At 50.8% G+C, this 27,911-nt stretch overlaps 1 protein-coding gene across 2 annotated transcripts in view; it reads left to right on the top strand.

Moving 5' to 3' along the window:
* Nucleotides 1–27,911, top strand: part of LOC144149794 (open rectifier potassium channel protein 1-like) — a 165,917-nt gene that overhangs the window by 124,465 nt on the left and 13,541 nt on the right. For both annotated transcript variants that reach the window (XM_077681437.1, XM_077681436.1), the window contains exon 4: nucleotides 587–919. In XM_077681437.1, coding sequence (XP_077537563.1) covers nucleotides 587–919 — 333 coding nt within the window. The remainder of the gene's footprint in view (nucleotides 1–586; nucleotides 920–27,911) is intronic.

The raw sequence follows: 27,911 nt of genomic DNA, 5'->3' as shown, positions 1-27,911 counted from the left end.
GTCTCTTTGATGTCACAGAATCACGGCCTCGGATTGGCGGCCGCCGCCGAAAGCCACCGTCAAGAAACATGACTGGTAGAGTGTAATGCAGCCTCTAGTTCCATTTCATGTTGTCACTTGAATGCTAACGCGCAGTTAACCCCCTGATAACTATGTATTTAGTGCTCACCTCTAGTGCGTCACTGCTGCCGATATTACGTCACTGGGGGGGTAAATATGAATGTTTGTTTCTGGCAAGCGTCCTTCATGGCTGCAATGGAGCTGGGTAAGTTACAAAAAGCTTAGTTCTTTCAAATTCAACAAAGAAAGCTCTGTCTTCATGGCGCCTTTCAATATCCAAGTGATGACACGTTTATATAAGCTTGAGGTACCAATCGTGGCTTCAAATGCGTAGTGCTTTGTCGGGGATGGCGTGATGACGGGGCGCACGCTGGGACGTTCGTTTTTCAACGTCTCGCGCTATAAAAGCCGTCGCTCTTCAAAGACACATACGTCTTCGGGAAGTTTTGTTCGCAGACATTAAAAATTCGCGGAACCACAGCCATATAAGCTTGGCTTAACGAAGGTTCCCCATGGGCGCATGCAGGCTACGGCCACCTGGCGCCGTCGACGGCGTGGGGCCGCGTCTTCTGCGTGCTGTACGCCGTGGTGGGCGTTCCGATGACGGGCATCCTGCTGGCCGGAATTGGGGACCACTTCGCGCGCGGCATGGTTCGCGGCCTGAAGCGCGCCCGCGGCCACCGGGCGCCCCGGCTGGCCATCGCGGCCAACCTGTGCACATTCCTGCTGCCGTGGCTGCTCGTCTTCCTGCTGCTGCCGGCCGCCGTGTTCATGTTCACCGAGGACTGGTCCTACCTCGAGGGCCTCTACTACTGCTTCATCACGCTCGCCACCATCGGCTTCGGAGACTACGTGGCCGGTGAGCAGCTATTGCCTCTTTCGCCCCTATGGCTTCCTTCGGCTCATCCATGTGCGCGTTTATCCAGCCGCTCTTATGCTAATCGCATTTACCCACCATTTCGCCTTATTATTAAGCGGAGTACAGACACAACGTTAGAGCGTTTGCGTCTTCAACGGGAGGCAGGCATTGGGAACGCAAACGTACAAGTACCAGAGGTTGGGGAAAAAATTATGAATACTGGCGTACCCAAGACAAGGTGTTCTAAAGAAGTGGCGTGCGGTGTTGGATTAGGAACCAATGCACAGCTTTCACATGCTTTGTCTGCTCGTTTCAGTCTTTCTTCGGCAGCATGAGCCGCCACTTTCGCACCCTTTGCGGCTCCGCGGCACTGCTCTGCATTGATGTCAGAGGCGGATGTGACGTCATAGGCGGAGCTGGCACCACTTCTGGTCACGCACTGATGGCGCCACTTTCGTCATTGACATAATTTCTCGTTATTACGGGGCGACTGCCGTTAAAGATTCGTGTAAGCCCCTTGCCTATATAATTAGCAGTTTGTTGTGGCAGTAGCCTTGCGGTGTCTTTGCGGTGGATCTGGTTCGGATGGATGGTGCCGCGGTGTTAGGTCAGGCCGTATCGGTCACAGACAGGATGACAGAAGGCACACATACTAACTACATCATCGTCATTCCCATCTTCATCAGCGGACATTGATGCGTGGACAAAGATGGTTTCGACCGTGCACGCAGACAGAACAGCTGGCATCCGTGATGACACAGTGGCGGGGCCCGTTAAAATTCTGCGGACCCAGTAAAGACAGCCATGTTCAAACTTGATTTGCAACCGGGCTGCTTCGGGCTGAGCCGACCAGCCAGGACATTCCTCGCTCGGATGACTCCGCTGGCAGCCGGTGACGGGGCGGCGTCGACCAAGCGTTTGAAGTGCGGCGGAAGAAGGGCCGTCAATTGATGTTTTCTTTGCCACCGCGCAAAACAACACATACACGCGCGCAGACACTCACAGAGCGAGGCACGCCCCGCTGTGTCCGGTTTCAGGCGCGGGGACGAGGAGACAGACTGCGGCGAGGTGCGTCCCTGGCTCAAGTCCAGAGGGTCCAGAATAGGCCCGCCGCTCACGATTACGTGTCCCCTCGGCGGGGAAGCACGAGAACGGGGAGATCACCACACTGGCAACACGCGGCACGACTCGGCGGCACCTTTGAGTCCCCCGCCGACTGCGTGTTAGTGGGTTCACGAGCGCGGGAGAGCGAGAAGGGGCCGAGAGGAGACGCGGCTGCAACGGCAAGGTCCGTCATTCTGGCTGAGTGAGGAAGACCTTGCTCCCGTTATCTCGGATGCAGTTGGTGCGCTGATGTGAAGCCGGTGCGCGATGTGTCTCGCCGTTAGGGCTCTAATGGCTTCAGCTCCTTGCCGTATAAGCGCCCGTGTGAGATGTTCGCGCCCTGGCCAACAAGGGGGACAATTAGGCTCGGTGCCCCAATGGTAACGTTAAGTAAATGTGAAAAAAAGATGCCCTTCCTGGTTTTCGGGAACTTTCTGGTGTTCTGGAAACATCGGATTTCACGCAAATCACCACTGGTAACCTGCTTTTGACGACTGAACCAGAAATCAGCCAGCATTGTTCAGTATAGTTGTGCAAAGTTGGTATCGCATTATTTCTGGCTGGCCGAATAATTTTGTAACTGCAAAACCGGGGCAAACGAAGTTCCGAAAAAGTGCACAATTTTTAAGTATTTGAGAACGATTTCACCTCGCATTGTGGCTGGCATTTTTTTCTTGTTAATCTGAGAAAGATAAAAAAGTTACATGTATGCTGTGGCGTTAAATATGTGAATGTCGGACCCCAGTACCAACTGAACATTGGGTCGGATTGAACGCGCCTCGATTGCATTCACCAAGGGAGGAACGAGAACACAGGGGAAGAGCTTAAATTAAGAGGTAAGAGAAAGGAGAGGGCGTTATGTGGCAGAGGCGGCATATACTAGCGTCTTTAGGCTACATTTGCCGCGAAGCAAGCAAGTTCGCGGCCAATGTCCCACCTTGGGAAACGCCGGAAAGTGTCTTGGGTGTCACTTTTTTAAAGTGGCGTTCAGCTTATGGAAACGGTACACGATTGCGGAAAAGATGGAGTGGCCACAGTGCCTGCCGATGAAAAAACTGTGAAGCCGCACCGAACTTTCCTACACTCAGGGATAAGTGAAGTATAGGAAATGTAGACCTCTTACAGCGATGGCCCTGGAACGAGTGGTTACGGTTTTTCCGGAGAGTGCGTGTACAAGAACAGTATGAGAGATTACAGTGCTGTGGCGGCCACACATGAACCGGCTTGAAAATGGAGGCGGAAGTCTGTCTGCTCCAACCGAGGGGGAACAGAAACTAGTGCGTGCACAAGATTGACTGTACAAGGCTTTCCTTGCCTTATACCCGTTGTTCCCTTCCTCGCGCAGCGTGACAATGGTGACTGCATTATGCACTGTTCCAAATGTAACCCGTAGTGGGCGAACTGTTTCGCCATCCCCAAAAGCTGGGAGGGCCTATTGCAGCAGCTGGGGACATCACTTTTCCCGGGGCCCACTGGATCGTGAGGAAGGACATGTCTCGCCTCCTGCTGTGGTTCCTGCAGTCCACAAGACTATCCGATGAGTGGTGACATGTCGCATCTTTGATGCGATATGGTGTCGCCTAGGCGGGGCGATTGCCGGCAGTTCGACTCAAGGCTAAGTGCACCTTAGTTAAGAACTTTTACTTCCACCTGCCCGCAAGAGCATGCCCGATAACTGGCCTTCGCGCTTGCCGGCGTGCCATCGCGCCGGGAGCACGTGACCATTCCTCAATATTCGCAGCGGTGAATGTATAGGCCAGATAGAGTGCGCGATGGGAAACTCTAGTTAACCCTGGCCTCTCCAAGAATACCTGAAGCGAGCCGGAACTTTCTACGACAACGTGCGTACTTCCTTACGTCAGTGCAACTTTCAGCGAAACGGGCAACCCAGGTAAGTCCCGTGTGGGCTGAGAGTAACTGCGGAGGCACTCCGGCGCACACTTTAGATGGTTATTACAACCCGAAGGAACGCGTTGCAGTGCAGGTCGCTTCATAATATAATGCGTAAATAAAAACGACAAGGACATCAGGGAGACAGGACAGGCTTGATCAGGGCCTGTCGACCTCTCTCTCTCTCTCTTTTCTTCTCCTTTTTTACCGCGTTAAGCAGGTAACAATGTCACGCTGGGGGGGGGGGGGGATTAGTCGTAAATCGCCTTCAGTATGAATAATTACGTCACTAGTCAAGTTATCGCGCACTGGTGACGTTCTTGGCAAGATCAGCGTCACCTTCAAAGGAACCGCCAGCCACTCCACCGAGACCAGAACGTTTTAGCCTTCCCGCCACTGACATTTGCGTAACGGGCTTTTTTTTTTTTTATTCTTTTTAAGCGAGGAAGACCTTGCCAACCGCTGTAAGCATGCAGAGAGGCAGTGCTGTTAGTAGAGAAATTTATGGGTGGAAGGTTTCTCTGCCTCCGGTTGCCTATTCGGGCACGACCACTCTTCAACGACCTGTCAGAGGCTATTAGCGCAGCGAGCTCATGCATAGGCCCCTGGAAAGGGCCTGTGCATTTCTGGCGCTTTCAGTCTGCACACTACAGTCGCGTGACGTGCATTTTCTCTGTAGCCAGTTTGTCATGAATGGAATAAGAAGCTTGTGGCTCCACGCGCATTATAGGCGGGCTAAGGGACAGTTTTGAGCGATGATCGTTTCAGAAGCGTTGTCACCACGGTGTTGCGGAGCTTCGCTTTGCAGCCCTTCCCCCCCCCCCCCCCCCCCCCCCCCGTTTGACAGCCGTGCTTTAATTCAAGTTGAAATTTGAGTATATTCTAGCGGTCGACGACCTCTGCGAAGCCGCTGGAAATGAATGTGATCAATGCTTTACGGAATCTTGTACGTTAGCTTTTCAGAACATTCAGAACCTTCATTGCGGTCAAACTGGTCAAACACCGGTCAATACCCTGCGGAACCGCACTAAGTTTCACCTATATGTAACGTCAATTCGAATGTCGTGAGCGCGGAGGCTTTCTTCTTCTTTCTCAGTATTTTGAAACACAATACTTGTTTTACGCCTGGAAGGGGTCACTTTAAAGTGCGCAGTTAAAGGCGCCATGAAGAGAAAACACAAGTTTGGTTCATTGAAAAGATTGCTTCGTTAGTATCATACTGACACCACTTTTAACGTAAACTTCGCCAAAATAAGCTACATAATTAAGAAAAAAGGGTATGGCCATGCGACCCACCAGCTCATTTCCCGCAACAGAACCTATGATGTCATAGCAGACAGCTCTGCGATTGGCGGACGGCGGCAAAAGCAAACGCAAATTAGGCAGAGCTTATAAGCTTGCCGAACGAGCTATTTGCGCTTAAATTTAGGCCACATTCTTTTTAAAGCCCTAAGAATTGTGGGACAAACAGTGGAAGTTACGAAAGCACACGTAAACATAGAAGTACCGATGAGTGTACTGCTGTTGGTACTGCGCGCACTATGCTTAGATTAGCTGCACAGGACTGCGGGGCTTTGGGGCTGCTTCAGACGACACTGGCCGATTGACGCAAGCAACGATGTCTTACGTGACCGTATTTGTCGAGCGAGCACCATGTTTCACGAAGCGATTGCCTCCATGAACAAAACAGGCCAGGTACAAATACGTTCAGAAACAAACGAAGGGCAGAAAACGGCTTGCAGCCGGTGTGGGGGCGCCATCTAGGTTCAGTAAACCTAAACAAGGCCCTGTGATGTCATTGCAGACCACGAAAACACACGATTTAGCGGGAAAATCCAAATTTTAACTTTAATTAATTTCTTATGAATAAAGCATCATTTGCATTCGGACTAGCGCTGGGGGCACTATAAAACACGAAATCTTTCGAATAACACAAACTTGTGTTTTGTCTTCATTGCACCTTTAGAGAAAGTCGGTTACATGCAACTTTTAAAATAGCCGTGCATAGTACTATGCACGACACATACGGTGTGGTCCATAGCTTTGCAAGAAAAGTGCACGAAATGTTTCCTCGATTCCTCATGAAAACGTCGCTAGTGGTATGGTAACTTCCTTACGTTCTTAGCTATTCCCGGCTTCCCTGCTCATACGGATCTACACATAAAACTCCGGAGAATTATGCGCACAAATGTCGTTACATTTGCACCAGCGATATTCGCAAAACGCCAATGACCACGGGCGCGGCCCCGTTTGTATTCTAAGCCACGAGGCCACGCCGAACTCCATCACAGCGGCGGCTAACAAGCAGGTGCCCTTGCTCGCGAGTCAAAAGTGGCACTGTGACAAGGGCCGTGGGTAGACGGGAGCGAAACCGGGAGAGACGCAACAACATTAACTCGCGTACTCCCGTCGGTCGAGGTCGGAGTTGACTCAGCACGAAGGCGAGGCGGCCAGACTGCTGTTCTCGTCCAGACCTTCCCCGCCAGCCAGCCTTTCCGCCTCGCTGCCCACCCCGCGTTTATAAGAGCCTCGCTCTGATTAGGCGTGACTAAAATTACACAACCGGAAGTGCGTCAATCCCCTCCACTTGCCACTGGCTCGGCAACGCGTTGTCCCTTCTCGCCGCCCGTGAGAGCCCGACTTCCGTCTCTGCTTCCGCATCTCTCGCGGTTCGAGGGCCCCACGCCCAACACTGAACGCGCCTAACACCCCGGGGTTGACGCTCAGGGTCGCGTCGCGGCGTCTGGCTGGAAGGCTGTCACTCCATCCTGGAAACGCACCATCAAGCAACTTACGCACGCAACTGTTATGTAGCAGCCTACCGACACGCTGAAGCGCTGCCTGCGTGCGTTTTAGACCTTGTCCAAGCGGTCTCTTGCCGGGTGGCAGTTGAGCCGGAAGCGCTCCGGTAGCACCCGCAAGAGAACGTAACAGAAAAGCGCTCAAGGATGACATGCGACTTCAAGGCGCATGCAAGGAGACGGACTGGTAGATAAGACATGGTAATGTGTGGGCCCTACCGCATGCCCAAGACCACAGCTCTGGAATGGTGGGATGAAATTCCGAGCGTCAGTTCGGGTAATGCAGTTTCCACCTGACGCTGAACTGCACTCTTTTTTGAAAAAGTGCGCACGAGGAGTGCACGCCAACCTTGCAACACTTTTCTTTTGTGAACATGATGTGCTCAGGACAATGGCAGATAAGCTTTCCCTGCAAAATTCATCGATTGCTTGAAATGAAACCTTGCTATTTCCGACCCGGGAAGACAGCAACATAAACGCGGGAGTATCCTGTAAGGGTGTCCACGCCGAAAACATGACAGGATGGCAAGTTGGGCGAGTTGGTGTTGATTCATCTTGATTCTCGTCTTATTCAATGTCTTTCCGCGCCAATTTCCAAGATGAAAACATGACGCAGAGCTATTTCAAAGCTAGAAAGAAAGACAGCTGGCGCTATACAAGGCAACGAGCATTGCGAAGTCAGATTAATTGTATGGCAAACTTGACGTTCAGTTATCTATAGCTGCCAAAGTTCCCTGCAGTCTTCCCTAGATCGAACACAGTAACGCGTAGCTATATGCACAAGGCATATCTTCAAGGACACTTACGCGAAAACACTTTACTGCGGTGCAGTGTGAAGCGCGTCAGTTAATGATTATAGTAGCAAGCAGTGTCTTAACCAAAATACTGTAACTACTGCGCGGCACCTTACCATTCGTGGGATTTGAGGCCTCCTCACACGTGTTTTCGGCGAGAAGGCTTGATTTTTCAAACTTGGGCCGCTCGGGTGACCGCGGTGAGAGGGAAACAAATCTGTTCAATATTTCGATATTTCTGACCTTGGTCTCTATACCCGGCATTCATTACACATTGCCCGTTGATGTCTTTCTAAATTGAACAGGGGCTCGCGCAACATGTCCTGGGGCAAATTTCCCTTCTTGACAGCATGTTGCCCTCCAGATAATATTGTAGAAGGTTTCCATTCTTGATCAACAAAAAGTCCATGATTCCAGAAGAGGCAAAATCAGCAAACCTAAATCGGTTTCTCTTCTGCCCTGTGGACTTCCCTGGCGACTTTGTTGGCAGCGCATTAAGCTGGCATTTAAAGGGGCACTGACACAAAATTTTGAAGGCGAGATAACGTCGGAGATCGATTGGTGGGAACACATATACATCATCTGCAAAATATCAGCGGCGAATACAGCCTAGAACATATTTAAAATCAATTTTGAAGTGTGCGAAACGCAACCGAGCAGCCAGCAGAGGACCACGCGCAATTGTAAATAAACAACATCCAAACACGTCACGAGTTTGTGTTTGCCGCTTCCGCACTACCAGCGTTTTACGCGGGCTCGCCCGGCTCGCCGCTCCAATCGGAGGGCCGGAGGGCGGAGCTTCTGCTCTCGAGAACGAACGACCCGATCGTTGGCGGCGGAGGCGCCGTGATTTCGTCAGCTAATCGGGCAGCTGGCCGCGACCAAAGTTCTACAGCGATTCCAGGCACTCTGTTTCTATTACTGTTTATTACCATTGGATGCGAAAACGCGCCGGAGGCACGAAAAGCCCACTGAGCTAGCCGCACGGTCGCTGTGCAGGCGGCGGCCACGGCCGCGAAGTGGCCCAGGCCGGCGCAGGTAGCTCGAGTGATAGCTTGTTACCGCTGCACGAAATTGTCCCCAAGTCCCGACCATAGTGGCTTAAATGAGAAAGGAGTTAATGATGCGATGGCGGGTTGCATTAAAAATTGTCATCTGCACCGCTTACGAGAGCGGCACTCGAATATCCGCCGCAGTGCTGAGCCGAACACATCTGTAGGCGGACCTGTAGGCAGACCGGCCGGCTGCTCCCAGCGCGCGTCTTGCCACCCACCGCCTCGAGCGTCGCGCGTCGTTCTTTAGCCGCGGTAGCATTTGCACTCGCAGCGCCTGCGTCACATCCACGGTCGCTTTTTAATTAAGCGCCTCACGAGATCAGTACGGGGGGGCATTCGCAGAAACTGCCGTCGATGCGGATTCGACAGTGCAACGGCGGCTCTGCTCTGTGATATCCCTCCGACGGTCACGTGGTCAGCTTTGTTCACACAAAATCCACAAAATCCATCGTTTCGCGGCACTCGCTGAAACCGAAACTGCGACTGGCCGCATTTAAAATCCCTCTAATTAAACAACCGTCGCACGCTGAAGCAAATGAGCTTTCTACAGGTTATAAGTAGGTCACTAGCTACTTATCGCAACGAAAAAAACAAGATGCTAAATTTTTGTGTCAGTGCCCCTTTAAAAGCCTACAGTGATACGTCCAAAGCAACGAGAACCGTGAAAGAGCACACCTGCGAATTTAGCTTCGCAAATGGTGGGGTGATGATTCTATCCAGAACCCTGACAACTCATGCATTACATTTTTAACGAAGACGGTAGAATTGTCGCCGTGCGTCCCTAATCGCACATGCGCAAAAGTTTCCCGCGGTGGAACACGGTAAACCAAAATGTCGAGCGATATACACTATAACCCCGCTGTTACGTTCCTCACTGTTGTGTTTTCCTGGCTGTTACGTTGTGTGGCATCGGTCCCGGCATATCTCCCATAGTATATAATGTATTGCGACCCCGCTGTAACGTCGCAAGGGCCCGTTCCCGTATAATGCGTCGCCACAACCGGACACTCCGAAGCGGCTTGGGCACCGCCATTCTGGCTTTGATGAGTCTTAGCCAGGCTTTGTTGCTGAACTAGCTACAAAAAGCCGCAAGCGAGTTGGAGAGGCCGTCACTAGATGGCCACCCGTCGAAAGTGATATCACGATCATCACGGGGCCTACAACAGAAGTTTCACTTCGGAACGCCGGAAGTGCGTGTGGTTAGCGCCGCCGCACTGTTGTAAATGTGCCGTGCACCGTTTTTAGATTGGGTCAGTTGGCAAAGAGCACGGCCTTAAAGTACCGCGGCACGGGCCAGTGTCGCCACCAACCAGGCGGTGGCGCTGCGGTAGCGTTGAGGTCGGTCTCGGCGCGTCGTCTGCTCCTCCTTCCTTGCTACTCTCGGCGCTTTCTACACCACCTATACCGTCAGTTGCACCAGTACTTCTACACCGCCCTTCTATACACTGCGCTTTCTACACCACCCATACAGATGGTATGAACGGCGAGCGAGTGATTTCATTACGCCCGATTTTGTTGTCCACCTTAACGAGTAGATTGATGGCAAGCGAGAAGTACAGAAATTTTACGTCGACCGGCATGACTTGACACCCGTCTTAATTGCTCTTGGCAACACTAAATGTGCACATAAAAATGCAAAGAATACCGCGACATTTGGCAGAACGGGCAGAAAGAAGTTGGCAACAATGGAGCTCTATGGGGTGAATTAACGACGCCAGTTAGACACCGACCCTTTTTCATGGCTTTCCTCACCCTTACGTTTTCCCAGCTGTTACGTTTTCTTTTACCGGTCTGGTGAAAAACGTATTAACGGGGTTCCCCTGTACTCGGTTTTCGCGCCGAGAGCGCACCCCAAACGGTCACACAATTGCAATGCAAGACAAAGCAGTCGGCGCTGTATGCGCGAACACGCAGTGAAGTACGATTCGGACAGCCCCTTCCTGTACCATTTTCCGGTGGCACATGCCCTTACTACTAAGCTTGTCGAGCCGAGCTTCACAGTCGTCAGAAATTTGACCTTCATTTGACCGCAGTTGCGCCGTACCCTTGGCAACGTATCGTGTGATTCGCCGCACTGAGCTCTGCCCCGCCCTGAGCTCTGCATGCGCTCTGCGCAGCTGGGTCGGCCGAGGCCGGGCCGTCTTCTCTGAGCGTCGTGCGGGAGCGGTAGGTTTCGGGCCGTCATCGGCAAGTGGCATCTGACCATCCCAAGGATATCGCCCCATGAACTGCTTCGCTTGAGAGGGTCTGGAATGCCAAGCGCGCGAAGATAGCGTTGCGGTCTGGGGAAGAGCGAGCCGTTCGGCTCGCAAAGCGTCCAAAGCCGACCAGGCTAACCCTTCAATTTGATTCGATTATAGGATTTAACGCGCCAACGCTGCACAGGCAATAAGGCGCGCCGTGGTGGATGGCTCCGGATTAATTCTGACCACCTGGGGGATCTTTAACACAGCTACACAACGGCTTAGCCACTAAGCCACCAAGGCCAGGCTAAACCAGGTTTCGCTTTGAATATCCAAGGTTAGCTGGGCTCCCCCACCCCCCCTGTTCTTTTCGCCGAGTAACGAGGCCCTCTCCCACCGCAAGCACACGAGGGCTTTTTCCTTGGCTGAACTTACAAGGTCATATCGACGGAACGAAGCGTTCGTTTTTACCTGGAGAAATAAAGCTTTCGCTTTAAAAATCTCCAGATCGGTTGGATGCCGCTAATAGCCATTTGCCATCTGTAAAATTTGATCACATTCATGTGTGAAATGTTCCGTGGTGCGATCGGATTTATAGTTACACACAGAAGAATAAAAGTGCTCAAGAAATGGGGGGTAATAATAATAATAATAATAATAATAATAATAATAATAATAATAATAATAATAATAATAATAATAATGATTATGATTATGATGATGATGATGATGATGATGGTGGTGGTGGTGGTGGTGGTGGTGGTGGTGGTGGTGGTGGTGGGAGAGCATGTTATACAGTTCGGCGCTGGGGCTTTCGCATTCACTATATCATGAGGATCGCTTAAATGTCCTCGTACTAATTTTAAATGTTAGTCTATGGTTTTTAAGGGAGGTAAGCTCAGTGGGTCTGAATGTTGTTAGGCAAGTTAGGACAGATGACAAATCAGAGAAAAGAGAGCTCACGTTAGATTAGCAATAGAAGCAGAGCAGCCAAACACAGAATAATCATCGTAAACCCAGAACTTGTGAATATTAAGAAATTGCCATCATCTTTCGCGGAAAAGACGACAAAATGATTAGCTATCGGGAATTTTTTCGACGAAAATTAAAGCTCCCTTCTTAAGAGAAAGATGGTTGAAACGCGAATATGGCTTCCGTGGAACCTGAGTCAAAGTCAAAGTCCAAAGTCCAAACTGCTTCGGCCGTGTCGGAAGGGCGCAGTCGGATAGACGTCGGCTTCATTCCGCGAGGGTTCGAATCCGACTACGGGGGAAAGCGTTTTATTATCTTTTGAGGTGCTTTTGTTATTATTGCGCTATTTTGCCACAGGGCATCAAAGGAATTCAAAGATAAAAAAAAACAAAGTGACAAGAAACAAGCGGCTTCATGCACTACAGAATGCCGTATAGGCCAGTCTCAGCAAGAAAGTCCAAGAGCTGCCTCTAAAAAGGACCATGTGTCCATCGATGAATATCGGGCGGGCGGCCTGGCCGATGTCCTGGGGCTACCAAGTCGCGGATTCGGGCTCGTTGGAGTCCTGGACATGTCCCAAGGAGGTGGTCTAACGTCGCTTCCGCAGCGGAAACAGGGCAGTAGGGGCAGGTTGCATAGGTAACCGAAAGGCTAGAAGTCCATGTTGCACGAACAGCAGGCGTCAGTGCAACGCCCAGGCGAATTCTCCGGAGCGTGACCTCCTCACGGCGGGTTAAGCCGCCAGGAAGGTCAGTCCCACGCGGAGGAAGAGTGGCACGCGTGGATCGCCGAGGAGACTCTTTCTTGATTAGAAGAGCCTTTGTGAAAACCCATCATCATCATATGCCTTCCCACTGTGTGAGGCTGGCTTTCCTGCAGGGCATTTTCGCGTACGGTCGCCATCAGTGAGGCGACGAAAGCTTTGCTTTAGAGTAGTGTGCAGCACATTCGATTGGGTAGCGATCTTTGAGGCTGATGCTTTTCGCAGCCAAGGTCTGCTCTCCCGGAAATAAAGCGCAGCACCTAGTGCCATCAAACCGGAGATATCCCAAGACGTAGCCGAACGTCTGCTGGCTTTTTTGGGTGCTTTGAAGGACACGCGTTTGCATAAAACAAGCGTAAAGTTGATCTTGAGCCAACACAAGTCGTGTTGGAAAAGAGCCAGGTGGTAGCGAGACGGATCATAATGGAAGACGGCGTGTGCACTTGTGCGACAAAAAAAAAAAAGAAAAAAGAAGCATGAAAATGAGGAGGCACCCACACGCACGTACGTGCACGCACGCACGTACACAGACGTCGAATTTGGTGCAGCATCTGCGTTCAAATCTGGGAGTCATTAAGTATTTTGGTGCGTGCTCTATCTGCGCCATCCGCAGTTCTGTTGGTGGAATCGGCCAAAGCTTGGTTGCGTGCAAGTTACTTATTGAAACAACAACAAGGAAGCGCTAAAACCAGCGCACCGGCAGCAGAAACCTCTGGTTCGCACTCTTAGTGTTCTTATTCACCCTTAGTGTTCTTACCACCCTTTTCATCAAAAGGAAGGAGCTGTCAGGAGCTTTAAAAAAACTAAGTGCTTTTGGCGGAGGGCACTTTCGGAGAACGTACGTCCCTGCATGCGGCTTCCTAAATCGCACTGACGAGATGGAGTAGTTTGGCGGGTAAACACCGTCGGACGTTTCTCGGAGCTCACAGGACGCGTTCGGGGTGTGAACCACCGGGAACTGCGGTCACCAGCCTCCCTGTTGTGTAAAGGGAGGAAGTAATCAGTCAAGCCCTCCGAACACGTGAAGACACCGAGGACTACCGGAGGCCGAAGACTTTTCCCATAGCTCCTGCCACTTCGACCCCTAATGCATCGAAATGAACACGCGCATGCGAGGTTGTCGAGTTCACGGCAGAGTATAAAAAGCATGGCTAATTGGCAGGCCGTTCATTTACCTCCTGTGAAACAGCAGCACGGTTAAGGTTTCGCCGAAGTTACGGTTATACTCTCTTGCTTTTTTTTTTCTTCATTATGACGGAGTGTGATGTGTGCTCGATTCTTCGTTCGGTGGTCAGGACGCGCTTTAATGTGAGAAACACACGATTAGAAGGAGCGGTACTTCAGAGATTAAAAAGTCGGAAGTCGTCTCTTGGTTCTGGCCGAGGTAGGGTTAAGGTATGTTAACCATTGGCTGAATCTAATCAGTTTAAAATCACGCAATGGCCTGTTATGGCTCACGAATACTATGCATGGTTCAGGCAGCCCATGATTGCGGCATCATATGCAAATACAGACGTCGCTGGCGTTGGGGCGGCAGTTTTGCTCTGGACACGGGATGCCGTCAACCAAGCTATAGTGCTGGTACCGTGCAACATGGCGATGCATGGATTCATCCTATATTCTGGACATGTCGGCGCCGGCGAGGTGTGGTTCCCCACACCTCCTCGTAAGCAAAAGCGCATTTGATTTCCCTGCTTTACCGGTTGCACAATGAGTTGACGCTGAATTTATGCGCGCCCTCCGCGATTTCTTAAGTGAGCGTAGAATGAAAGCATCGACATTGGTCCTTGTTGGAAAGTTCGTTAGAAGTACATAGGGTTTGATGGGGTGCAATAAAAAAAAAGTGCAGCACTGCTTTAGAAAGTGTCACAGAGGAGGAAGCAAGTTTTCAGATAAGTTCGTTCAAGTACTAAAGATTGATCGGCGTGGTTTGAACTCAGGTTCACCGTTGGCCGTGTTTTGTCACGGGTGGGTTTGAAAAGTCCCGGCGTGCTCACACACACACACAAAAAAAATACCATCCCTTCCCAAAGAAAGTTGAGAGACGCGCGGAGGCAAAAAGTTCGTCCGATCGCCTTCGCTGGAAGAGCGTCCAATTGATCATCAATTAAACCTTCAAAGACCCATATCGCAAACGAAGAACGAACCGATGCGACGGCTTTTCGCGCAAGCATCTATATGAAAGATATCAATGTATAGATGGTATTCGTTGAAAAGTTTAGCGGTAAATTTCTTCGCTTGGAAGCACTGGAAACCGCCACAGACATGGAAGATGCGCCACGGACATGGACAAGTGCCGCCATCCCGCGGAGCCCGACGTAACGAGTGACGGCGCACTCGGCGCACTCACACGGTTGCATGGAGGAGAAGAGGGGTGCCTGATCTGGAGGCGGTGCGCACAACGTCGCCTAGCAACAGACGCTTGGCCACAGATATGGCGGCGCACTCACATGGTTGCCTGCATGCATTCCACGCCATTGAATACCGGCCATACCGATACGTGGTTTATGAGATAAAGGTATACACCTTTGTATTCCTGCTTCATGCTGGATGCGTGTATTGTCTTATCTAGATCACCGTTCCTTTTTGGCGATTTCCAACCAACCGTTTTGACACAATAGAAGCCGGGTTGCACGCACGCGCCGCGTGTCCAGATATCTTATCAGAGCTTTCCGCTCGACCAACCAGTCTATGGGGGAATACATTAGTTTTTAGCAGACCACTATCGGTCCCATTAAGAAGGCTTTCCCTTTAAAACGCTCGCGTTTACACTTCTACACCGAGCCATCACGGGGGAAAGCAGATTATGCACACAGTATTTCGGGAAGGTTTGCCTTTGCTTGGGATTTCGCAGCCTGCCGTCTAACTGTATACCTACTGGATAATTGGATTCATCGTTTCGCTTGCGCTGAAGCGCGCGTAGACAGCCCAGCCGACCCGCCATCGATGACGACACTGAGGGACCAAGCGGCGGCAAAGTAGCCGTGAACCCCTCGCCTAGTCACGTGGTTTGCTTGCGCCGCAGCGCACGCAGAGGTGGCCCAGTCGGCGCTATACTCGGTTACATCTCAAGAGCGGTACCACCTCATGTAGTGTATCACTCCGCCAAAGCGCCGGACCCGTGACGTCAGTGCGCGCGCGTTTTGAAAGGGGTTTGCTATGAATGCGTGATATCGTCTGCCTTGTCTCACGCAGTTTGTTTGTCGTCACTGGAGTCGTTTATAAGCATATTAAGTCCAAAAAATCACGGGAACGGCTCACGCCACGTTCAAAATATTCCCAGTAACGCCATACTTGCGCCGCGCGGAGAAACATCCGGCTACGGTGATAAGGCACAGCGGCAACTTCCGGTGCCGTTCTTAAGTTGTCACCGAGTATAGTGCACAAGCGATGCAGCCGTTTCACCCCCGCCTAGTCACGTGGTGCCGCATCGGCAGGGCTTTGAGCGAACGATTCGGTGAGAAAGAAAGGCGCAGCCTGCAGGCCAGCTGCTAAAGGTCCCTTGCGACGCGATGAATGATGTTGAAATATGTAGCGTAATAGAGCTTTCTGCCTAGAACAATCTCGGGCGATTTTTTTTTGCATTTAAATCAAATCGACGCCTCGTGCACCGCGAAACTAGTGTTTAAAACCGCGTCTCCCCCAGCGCACCGTCATGGGAAGTAGTCATACGCAGAAGTGGCTATACGAGGGCAGCAACTGTTGTCCGAGCGGCAACGTTACTGTGCGTCTCCGCTGTGGGACGGTCCACGCCATTAAAGCGCTACACTCAGCATGTAATAAAAATTAGAAAGCGAAGAAGGGCACCCTGCTTTGTATGCACCGACTACAACGAGAAGACGACGTGCAGTCTGTACTTTGTATGCACCACCTAAAAGGATTAGGCGAAGAAGTGAATCTTTTTTTTTACACCCGTATAACTAGGATGGAATACAACGTTGCATTTCGGGCGAAGCACAGACCGCCTCCACAGTGAAGCGAGCTTTTGGTCTAGCCCAGGTAGCAGTCATCCCTGGTCGAGTGGGACGTTCCAGGCTAAAGCTCCAACCTCAGGCTCCGTGACCCCGAGCTGCCTGTCAGGGGGTGTCCTCACTGCTTGTTCTGAAACTAGCTTCCATGGATTCGCGATGGAGCGATCAGCTTTGTTTTAAGAGCTTCGAAGGAGAGCCACCCCGCATGCCTCTTTGGACGACGTCATATTCCGTAAAGACCATTGGATTACTAGAAGAGACATTTTGCCACTGATCCTCCGCTCTTTGAAGGGCATAAGCCTCAGCGACTCGTGGTGATTTCCTGCGCACAGCGATAAAAAGATGCTGATCGGGGGGAGCAATTGTCGGCACACCACGCAAAGGCTAGGTCCGCCCGTTTATTAACACCTTCACTCCGAAAGGGATTCCGTCTCTCGCTTTTAGGACTCGCAACGTGTTCAACTCAAGGGGGAAAGTTGTTTAGAACTCATTGTTTCCATTTGAAGACGTAGGCGTATCTCCCCTTGTAGTGAGTCTAGTTGAAACAATGTTCAGCGTCGCAAATATGTGCCTGCTACGCACACTCTGCCTCAGGCTCTCTCAGTACGAGGGAAGTCGGCTGAGGGGGACTAACAATGTCCTCATGGCGCAATTACCGAGGAACAAGACGGCGTAGAGCAAATTCGTAGTTGCGAGGGTTCAACACAAGGGTTCAACACTTTCTGTGTACGAAGCATTGTCCGAAGTTGTTTCTGATTGCCTGCGGTAACGCGCTGGCTCATCTGAGGAACAGCGCGTGTTACCAGCTTATGTGAACGTCCAGAAATTACGAACTCATTTGGAAATTCCGCCACATTGCCCAATGTGGGCACGCTGGAGGGTTTCCATTCGTTAAGCCAATTTCTTAAATGTGTGCCAAAATTACCCGGATCGATGTGTGAGGTATTCTTGTTGTTGATGTTGTTTTGTTTGTTGTTACAGTGATATAACGTCCGTGCCTTCGCTGTAGGTTCGCTTTTTCTTCCGCTTGCATCACAACTTATTTCTGCGCGCGAAATTTGTATTGTTGTTGTTGGTGTTGGTTGGTTGGTTGGTTGTAACAGTGATATAACGTCCGTGCCGTCGCTGTCGGTTCGCTTTTCCTTCCGCTTGCATCACAACTTCTTTCGACAGTCACTGTGACGACAGCGCGCGGGCATCGTCAATAAACTACATTCCACCCGACAATATCTCCTTCATCGCGGATGTTAATGGACCACCAAAATAGGCGCTTGTGCAGCCAGTGCAGGCGTCGTGTCCTGGCAGGTTGCCACAGTGGACGCGCTTTACACAAGCATCCTCTCATCTCAAGGACTAAACCACTTAAAAGGCGTCGGCGGCAGCACTTATCCCGCCCGCCCATCTCTTGGCACCCTCGAAAGGCACACGTGCGCCTGTTGCCAAAGCCTTTGCCGCCGCTGCGGTGGAGCGTTCAAGTTCCTGCACGTGTAGTTCCTCCCTAGATCGCACAGGCGTGCTATGGCTTGCATACCGGTAGCAACGAAGCAAGAAATTTAAGCGCGTTACCCATGCAAATGAGGTACGCATTACTTGCTGTGATGTATGGGCGCCCTGAACTGAGAGGGGGCATTTACGAAAGTGCGGAGGAAACTCTTCGCAGTAGCATATATTAGTCGCGTCGTATTCCTGTAAGCGGTGTCATTTTCTAGGATTTCGTATCGCATTCCGAGAGTGGGAATCGACATTGGTGGGTATATAGGCAGTGACTGAGGGGAATTCGTGCAGCACTGAGCAAAGTTTTTGAGAAGCATCACGGCCTCAAGGTAACCGAGATGTCCTAGGGATTCTGTGTGGCTTCACGGCGCACTCATCAAGTCCTGCATGCACCCTTTCACCAAAAGCACCCGACTGGTTCGCGTTTTCTTATGTTTCATGACGAGGGTCGCGCACATGCCGTTCTACCAGATTACTCACGAACACGTACTCGAGTCGAATGCAAATACAACGTGGACATTTCGTCCTGAGCGCGCTTGCTTCTACAACTTTGCAAGTCGGAGCTATTCCGAGAAGAGTCATGAATATAAAATACAAGTTTGGTGCATTAAAAACACTGCTTTGTCCCAATAACAATGACACCAATATTGACTAACTTGACATACTACTGCGGAAGGCGTACAAGCAAGCGCTAGGCTTCCCTCCTCACACCGCCACTAGTAAGCTGAAAGCGCTCGGGGTGCACAACAAGGTGCGGGAGATAATTGATGCCCACCTTGTCAGCCAACTAGAGCGGCTACGGCAAACGTCGACCGGTCGCACGGTGCTGAGGCAACTAGGCTACCAGATAGCGGACGCCAGCCACCCTCGACCGGAAACTGTGCCACAGGACATCCGTACACTGATCAGGGTTGCTCCGCTCCCGCGAAACATGCACCCTGGGCATCACGTACAGCGCAGACAAGCGCGAGTACAATTCCTACTAAGGAAGTACTCTGCCCACCCCCATGTGCGATTCACGGACGCAGCTCACTATGCAACCCATCCAGCCACAGCAGTAAGCGTCATCGACGGCTCAGGCGATGTCGTTTGCACTGCGACCGTACAAACCAAAAACATCGTTGAATCCGAAGAAACTGCCATTGCACTGGCAATGACGTCTGCAACTTCCAATAAATCGCTTCACGTAATTACGGACTGCCAACAGGCATGCAGGAACTACGGCAACGGTCGCATCTCAACATCCGCCCTCCGATTACTAAAAAAGCACAAGGATACCCTGAACCCTACCATGCTGATATGGACACCAGGTCACGCAGGGCTCGACGGAAACGAGCGAGCACACGCTACAGCCCGAGCATGCACCCTCCAGGCACCGCACCAGTCGCTCCGTGACCCAGAGCCTGTCCAGCAGCAGTTCCGTGCATTTCTGCAACACCACCGCCTTGCCAGATGTGCCTACCCACCACCGCACCAGAAGTTCAACCGAGAGGAGGGTGTAGCCTGGCGGCAACTACAGACAAACACATACCCCCACCTTAGCTTCCTGCACATCATACACCCCACAATGTATCAACCAACATGCCCACACTGCTGCAAACATGCAACACTGTACCACACCACGTGGGCTTGCCAGAACACACCAGCAGCCCCCATTATTCGCACCCCCACCCTCGAAAAGTGGGAGGCCGCGCTGTGCAGTTCGGACCCTGGGGACCAGCGACAGCTGGTGGACCGGGCACGCAGGACCGCAGCCGCCGCAGGGGCCCTGGACTGAGGGCTTCTCCCGCTTTCAAGCGCAAATCTGTTGAATAAATGTTTTTACCACCACCAATATTTTAGCAAACTTCAAACAAATAATCGAGATATAAAAGCATATAAAACAGCTGACCATTCACACCCAAGCAATACAAAATCCCAGCAGAAGGATATCACAGTGAACGCAGAAAATTCACATCAAGGGCATTGCTGAGAAAGAGAGGAAAGAGCAATTTTTTAAAGTGACTGGTTATGCCAGCCGAGCAAAGATATGCCTTGCTTGCTGCACCACAATGGTCGGTAATTGTAGAGGAGAATATTATGGCCATGGTGTACATACATCCTTTGTTAGGTACAGCGTCTAGTCAAGACCTGCGGTTCGGAGCCATGCCATAATAACTTTTACCCCGCCTTAGGCACGTTTGGCAGACAACCATGGACCTAATACCTCCATTAGTTGCACCCTCGCGGAGAGGGGATGGTCCAAAAGGCAATGCCACGGACAACCTGTGTGCTGGAAATCTGGACAGACTGCGTGCTGGACAGAGGAGGCACTGAAAGTATTCGCGCTCATCAAAAAGTGGGCAGTATGTCGTTAAGTGGTTTGATTTGTCTTGAGCCGAAGTTGCCTCGTGCAGGCGAAGTTCAGCCGCGTGAGATCTAGCAATGCTTCGTCCCGCTCGAGGAGTAGAGGTGTCGTCTTGAACCTGGTTCTGGTCACGTAGTGGTATGACACGTCAGCAAAGGTGGCTGCATACTTCAGAGGTGGATGCAAGGACTTAATCGTGTTTCCCGATGAATGGTGTTGATCTCTGGTGTCTGTTTTGTCATGTGCGACCGATGCTGCAGTGTCCGCCGTGACGTCACAGGCTATGCTATGGGCAGGGCGCCATGGAGATGTGATGGGGCGTCTGTACAGATTGGAGGTTTCGGTACAGTTTCGATAAAACAACAGTTGCAGCCGCTTTTCTGTAAACTTATTTGCTCTTGTAAAATTTGCCTTTATATCTATATTCGTCCGCGCACGCTTTATGGGGAAACCGACACGTATATAGCTTCAATATCAAATTCAACTAGTCGGCGCTCTTGTTGCCATCCTCTCCGATTCCGCTTTCTACTGTCGGTTTGCGCTGCTGCACCGTTACGCATAGTGAACTTTCCAATTTTGCTTTTGCAACGTTCGGGCGGAAAAGAAAGGGCAGTATTCACGCTGTTCTTCGTGAACTGTTTAAAGGACAATAGTCAAAGATTCGTAAGGTTTTATTGTAAACAGAAGGTTGAGTACACGGTAAGGACGTACAGTTAAAGTCGCAAAGTCACGGACTGCAACGGAACCCCCTATAAAAACAGAGATACGTGATTTCACAAAGTGCAGCAAACAGGATATTCGAGTAAAAGAGCGTTTTCGAAAAAAAAAGTACCTCGTGAACTCTTTCTGGCTTCTAACGGCCTGGTCATGCTGCTTTTTAATGAAAAGCTGCACCACCATGAGCAAAATAGCGCCTTCTTGTTTGGTACCCCTTACCTCGCAGATTTTTCTTTCGATAATACTAGCCAGAAAATGAGTGTAATGCTAGACCTGCACAGCCCGTTTGGCCGTCACGGCAACTATGCTGGCGAGCAGGCCCATCGCCGGCTGTGGCTGGCTTCCAGCCTATTTCGGCACCCCGAATATCGCCAGGCTGCCTCCCATCCCGCCCTCCCCGGAATGTCATTGTGTTTGGGAGTGCCAACAGAAAGTGCGTCTCATTCCGCGACCAGTTGTTTGCCACTGCGCCGACGCCCCTTAAATGCGACACAGCCGTGCCACCGTTGCAGCAATTTGCCGCATGTATTTACGGAAGTCTGCTCTTAAAGGGGCCGCAGTCATCCGTCCTCCAGTTTCCCAATGGCCGCTCTGTACAGGCGCTCGCCGACTGCCTCAACGCTCGCAGATCGTTAGCTGAAGTGATCTAAGCTATTCCTGGCTTGAGGCATGCGGGCAAAAGCGAGGAAGCCATCGCGCAGAGCTTATGTCGCCAAATCTGAGCCCTCGCCTCTCGCGTCCAGAACTAAATCAGCCGCGATAGAACTGTTATGTGGGGTGTTGTCGATGGCGTACTGCCAGCGACGTCCGTGACGTATTAAATGGACAGTAATCGCGTTTAAAATTTGTATTTCTTTTAACTAAAGGGCTTTTGTTCGACGACAAAGGGTGCCTTGTCTGCTGCGAGAGCTGCCATTTCTTTCCCCTGTTTCCTTTCGCTTTTATCAAGGCGTGAACGAACACGTCACCAAGTGCGTCGTCTTTCTTCCATGTAATAGAGTGTGTTCCGAGTGGACTCCGCCAGCGCTTAGCGGACTCATGTGGCTTTCGCAAGGCTTTAACTTAGAATAATGTGTATAAAACATCTAAAATGGCCAAGGGTAGCTCGTGTTCAACTTTGCTAGTAATCTTTTTTCTTTGCCGCTGGGTGTTGTGTATGAGCACGCCGACGTAAAGCGGGGACGATAGCTGTCGAGTCCACCGGTAACAAATATTTTGACTTGCACACTAGGCAAATTATGTGATGAAAATCGTAACTGAATTACCGCGAGCGAAGCATCCTGTTTCGCATCATCTACTCGCTGGAATGAGTCCTTTAACAAATTTATTCTGATCGTAATACCCCACAACCTTTTTATTTGCATACCCCTATATTACAGCTCTTTTCACAAAAGATTTCAAACGAGGCTTCGACAATGACATTTAACTTTCACGATACCTGACGGTGGAAGACACATATCGCAGAAAAAGCGATCGGGCAGCGACTGACGTTTTCGTGGTTATGACATTTTCTGCTTCGTTAGCAGCTGCTTCCCGTGAATAGTATACACTTGCATTCATGGCAGGCTGCAGTATACCAATATGAGCCAACATGTGGTCGCCCTTTATTGTCCTTTAACAGCACGAAAAAGAGTCACTGAATCTATTTTTATCCAAGCAGGAGGGCTGCGCAACGCGTTCGTGAATGGCAGACGTCAAAAGTGCTAGCAAAGAAACGGGTGCCAGTCTAAGCTGCCACAGAGCGGAAGCTTAGCATGGGCGCATCTTCGGCGGTTGATAACGGGCGCTCACCAGGTTGACCGCTCGCACCAAGCTCATGCGCACGACTTCGCTCACCGGTCGATCCAAGCAGCGTGGGCTACCACTCTGTCAATGGGCTGTCACCTTGTTCCTCGTTCCTGTTAACTCTTTTCAGGAATGGGCAGGGGACGCTTCGGTAACTGCCTGTTTTCCGGTGAACACTGTCGTCATCTGGAAGAGCCGAGGGCGGCGTGATTAGTAGGATAAGGCCGGAAGCCCAGCGCCCGGGACTGTACTGCTGTATGATGGAATTAGGTCACGTCCAATGACTGTCACTTTGCATGGAACGCCAGCCGAGTTCCGGGCGGTGATTAAGATCACAACGCAAGAGGCTGGTGTGCTAATTTAAGTAGTTACGGTCGACGAACCGAAGTAAGCTATCTCGGACCTCCGAGGAGTGGCTGCATGAGCAGACTAGGAAAAACATGTCGGGTGTATCCCGTGTCCACAAGAAAGGCAGTTGATGGGTGTGTCTGTTGATTGGGGATGTCCGCTAGTCCATTTCTATGAGCCACCAGAAGTGTAGGCCAAGTTCGCTGTAGCTTTGCTGATGAATATCTCTTTCGAAAGCTTGGGATGCCGGTCGGATTCGCAAGGTTAGTAGGCGCGATCGGCTTTCCCGCTTGAGACGTTGAGTCCTGAAGTGCCAGTTCGGTGTGAAGTAGGGGTATTTGTCATTTTTACCAGCCGGAATGGGCAGAGGATCAGGACAGTACTTGTGAGTAGTCTCGCTGCAAGCGTCACGCGCACTCTAGTTCCCAGTAGTCCTTCCCATGTGCTCAAGAGTCCACGCCAATGGTATTTTAAAATTAACCCTTTGCTGACCTTCAAGGAGTGCGAGGATTCGCAATGTTCTACACTATAGGTGTATATGGTCTGCTTGTGTTGAGTTTCCCTAAAAAACAGATCGTACAGCTGTTAAATTCTGCTGATTGAGACAATCCAAACGCAGTGAACAGCGTGCCTTAACGCCAACTTGATTTAAACAACATTCAAGCGGGCAAGAAACGTCTCAGCTATTCATATCACTATGCCATGCCGTGTGCTTGCAAAATTTACGCGGATGAAAAGTTTCAAAGGACGAAATTTTCTGGCGATTACAAAAGTTAACCGTTCAGTTCAAGTTCGTGAATCTAGCGTGTTTTCCTGTATAAGGATCATTTATGGCTTTTATAGAATCTGAGCTACCTCTTACTCTCCCGAGAAAAACGTCATTAAACGTTAACTCTCCCTGCATTTCTTTCGAAACCCAACGTGAGTATGTAATACTTCAACCATCAATGTCGCATCTACTCCCACAGAGCAACCCCGCTCCTCTGAACATGTTTCGCAATGTTGCCGGCAGGCTGCCGCAATTTATTCTTTACCGGATGTGTAAGGCCGAGCCATGGGCGCTCTTAACTTACCCTTTGGCGCAGCCGCGCTATCTGCAGCTGCTTCGGGCGCATAAAGGGACGTTGATCTGCATTCGCATGCCGTACTTTGAACAGCAGTACGCGTACTTTATCAGATTCAAATAAAATATTGCTCTGCCTCAACTTTACGTGCACGTTGAACCTATTAAAATGCCTACAGTTCGCCCGTGGCAGCGACACCCACAAGGCACGCAGAGCGAAGAGATGCGTCGCGACGGCCCGATGTGACTGGTTGCTGGATTCGCTCCAGCTGCAAGAACAGGCTACACGGCGCCATACCAGAACTCGTGCCTTGCCATTTTCTTCTTCTACTCTTGCTTTCTCTTTTATTTCTTTCACATTCGGCATTGCTTACCTTCGTACCGCTCTGCCCGGACAGCGCTGCAGTCGCTGGCGGCCTTGATTACGACACTGCAAAGCCACAAGGTCGCGATACGCACGGAGGAGAGTGTCGATCGGAGAAAGCTCGGAGGTTGCTGTCTTGGCACCCGTACCTTGCAGCGCGTGGCATGTCTGGTTTCGTACATTCGAATCAACCTTTACGATCCAGTGTTTGCAAAGGCTGTTTCTAAACGCACGCTTTTTGGAGTTCGGTTTTCTGGATCTCGTCGTTTACTAGACGAAGTTGTCCAGTCATGTTAAGACTGGGGCTGTCCATTGGCTCACGTAGCCGCCCATCTCTGACGCTGCTTGGAGTAGGCTTATAACCTTTATCTTACAATGCTTATTGTGGAATGATTCAGAAAGCGTAACACGCCGGAAAATGTCTTGACACAACAGCGGCGTTAATTGCCCAAGAGCTTGGCTGTTGAGGAAATAACCCACATAGTTTTCGGATACAGCTCACTTAGTGGCAGCTGTACGTTTATTGGCTAGGACGTGACGAAAACGTATGTGCAGGTGGCATCACCACAGCAAATTGTGTGTCCGACAGCTGGTGGTGTCGAAAATATTTAAAGCAGTCTTGTCCAGTGTTTTAACGGCACGTAAAAAAATCGTTCATTCACCGAATACGAGTAACAAATTATGCAAGAAAAAATTGCATTGATCTTCGAGTAGATCCGTTTTACAACGACAAATGTGTTGATTTCCACGGGGAACAGCTTGGTACTTCTAGCGCTGCGAATTAGCTGCGAGTGACAGCGGCTTATCCAGGCAATTCTAAAATCGTTTTCCTCCGTATTGGCTCCTTGATAGGCTTGCGGATGTTCACTTGGGACCGGAGTGCGCAGAAAATTGTGTGGCACTTTTCCAGTGCTTCAACAGAAGGAGGGAAAGAGGAGGGCTCCGCAGAATCTCACCCACCAATTCCGTGAGCCTTCTGCCGGTTGTGGAGACCAGGCGAACGTGTACACGGCGAAGCTTCGGTCATCAGTTCTCTTAATTATTATGTATTGTACATAGAAATTATTTCACGATTACGAAATGGGAGGAGGGAAACTTCTTCAGCAGAAGGGTTCCTCACACAGTGCCTGCTGTGGACCTATAATGATGTGACATAAGATTTGATCATCACGAGGACGCCGCATCATCGTTCGTATACCGAATGTAGAGCAGATGAAAAAACGTAACTAGCGCTTCGATTCACGGTTAGCGCTTATTCCGTCTGTTCTCTTGTGTTCTGGCTGCCTTCTCTGCCCTAGTTGACGCTATTTGGCTGCCTTCTCTGCCCTAGCTGAAGCCCTTTGTATTTTATGTAGCCCCTTGCTAGCTCGGTTGTCTTCTTTAACATCCATGATGTTGCGAGGCCAATTAGTCACATAGGATGTAATTTTGGAAGGGCAAAGCTTCCACCAGCTCCGTGTACACAACAGTTTAAGTTCACCAAGTAACAGAGCCTTGTGCTGCTCTTCGCGATGGATGTCAACGCTCTATTACTTAAAGCATACTTTGAGGGGTGAATCCCCTTCGGGGCTCGGGCTGTCGGCGTCTCATGTCCCCGTCTCATGTCATCGTCTCATGTAGTCACGGTACTCGTTTACGCGCTAGAACGTCGTCGTCTCATGTCATCATCGATGTAGGGACGGTACTAAAACAGCGGGCACTCGTTTTCCAACGCCTCGCGCGAGAACGCTTCATGCTTCAAAGACAGGAGATTTTAAGTGCGAATGCGACCCCAAACCATCCACCGCCGGCGTCGGCGGCGGCGGCGGCGTCCGCAGTGCTCCTCTATATTTAAAGAAGAAACAGCATCCGGCGCCAGGTTTCGATCCGAGGACTTTCCGGGCCGCAGCCCGACGCTCTACCGAATAAGCCACGGACGCGACGCTGATATTGTCAGTAACGCGCCTTATATCTTTAACGCATTCAAACTACGTCGTCAGCGGCGTGCGTTGGCGACTCAGCGGCGTTATAGCGGCTTGATAACTGCGTGGTGTACACGTGATACTACAAACCCGATGGAAGAGATGGAAGAGAAGGCGGCGAGGCGGTGGGCTGCGGGGGCCGAGCGCAAGCGCCGCAAGCGGGCCGACAACCGTGCATTCGCACTTTCACATTCTCCCCCTCGGGGAAATGCGGGGGAATTTTTTACAGCAAAGCTGTATACCTCTACCCACCAACGGTTTCATCTCCGTTGGCAAAAACACCAAGGCGCCAGGAATATGATTTATTTATTTATTGATTGATTGATTGATTGATTGATTGATTGATTGATTGATTGATTGATTGATTGATTGATTGATTGATTGATTGATTGATTGATTGATTGATTGATTGATTGATTGATTGATTGATTGATTGAAGGGTTTAACGTGCCAATGCAACGCTGGCGATGAGGCGCGCCGTAATGGAGGGCTTCTATGAGTTAATTTTGGCCACCTGGGAATCTTTAACGTGAGCCGAAATCTCGTGCACACGGGCGTTTTTGCTTTCCGCCTCCATCAGAAAAGCGGTCGCTGCAGCCGGGAGTCGGACCCGCGTCCTCGTGCTCAGCAGCACAACGCCTTAGCCACTGAGCCATCGCGGCCGGTCAAGAATACACTTGTACACTGCATGCTTCACCCCTCCCCAGGTTTCACGTTAGTGGAGATGGCCCGGGATTCTTTTCTTAACTCAGTTTCGCTGGAGAAACTCGCTGTTGTGGGCACAATTGTGGCTGCGCCTGGCGTTCTGATGCAATAAGTTGAATATATACACGATCCGGTGTGGAACATTGTCCGGTAACGTTTTTCTTGTTATTTTCGGGGGCAAATTTTAAAAGGTGTCGTTTGTTCATATGCGTATATACCGAAGGCACTCTGTTGTTTGCTGAGAACGATCTTCATGTGTACGAAAAGCAGAATCTCCTCCTCCTCCTCCTCCTTTTCCGCTCTTTCTACTTTATTGTGGGTGCAGTAATCCCAATGGAGCCGGCACAACGGATGTGTACATCCTGTCGAAGTAACAACAGTCCCGTAGCTCCCTACTGCCAGGTCCTCGCCACGCCCTCTCCGTGGGGCCAAAAAAAGAATCGCCCAATGTTTCCGTCGAAGCTGGCCCAGCGCTCACCTGGCGCCTAAAGTAGCCCGACCTGCTCTCACGGTTCGACACTCCCGTACGGCGGCAGCACGCGCGCTGGCACTGACTGCTGTAACGGTTCGTGAGTCAGCAAGTTATCTAGCAAACGCGGCCTCGCCTCCTCTCCAGGGTGCTCACACACGCACGCACGCACGCACGCACGCACACCCAAACACAAACACACAACC

The sequence above is a fragment of the Haemaphysalis longicornis genome, unplaced genomic scaffold (genome assembly GCF_048455015.1).
Source record: "Haemaphysalis longicornis isolate Haplotype H1 unplaced genomic scaffold, Haemaphysalis longicornis Haplotype H1 scaffold_8, whole genome shotgun sequence".
NCBI classification, from domain to species: Eukaryota; Metazoa; Arthropoda; class Arachnida; order Ixodida; family Ixodidae; genus Haemaphysalis; species Haemaphysalis longicornis.
This window is presented reverse-complemented; position numbering and strand designations above follow the sequence as displayed.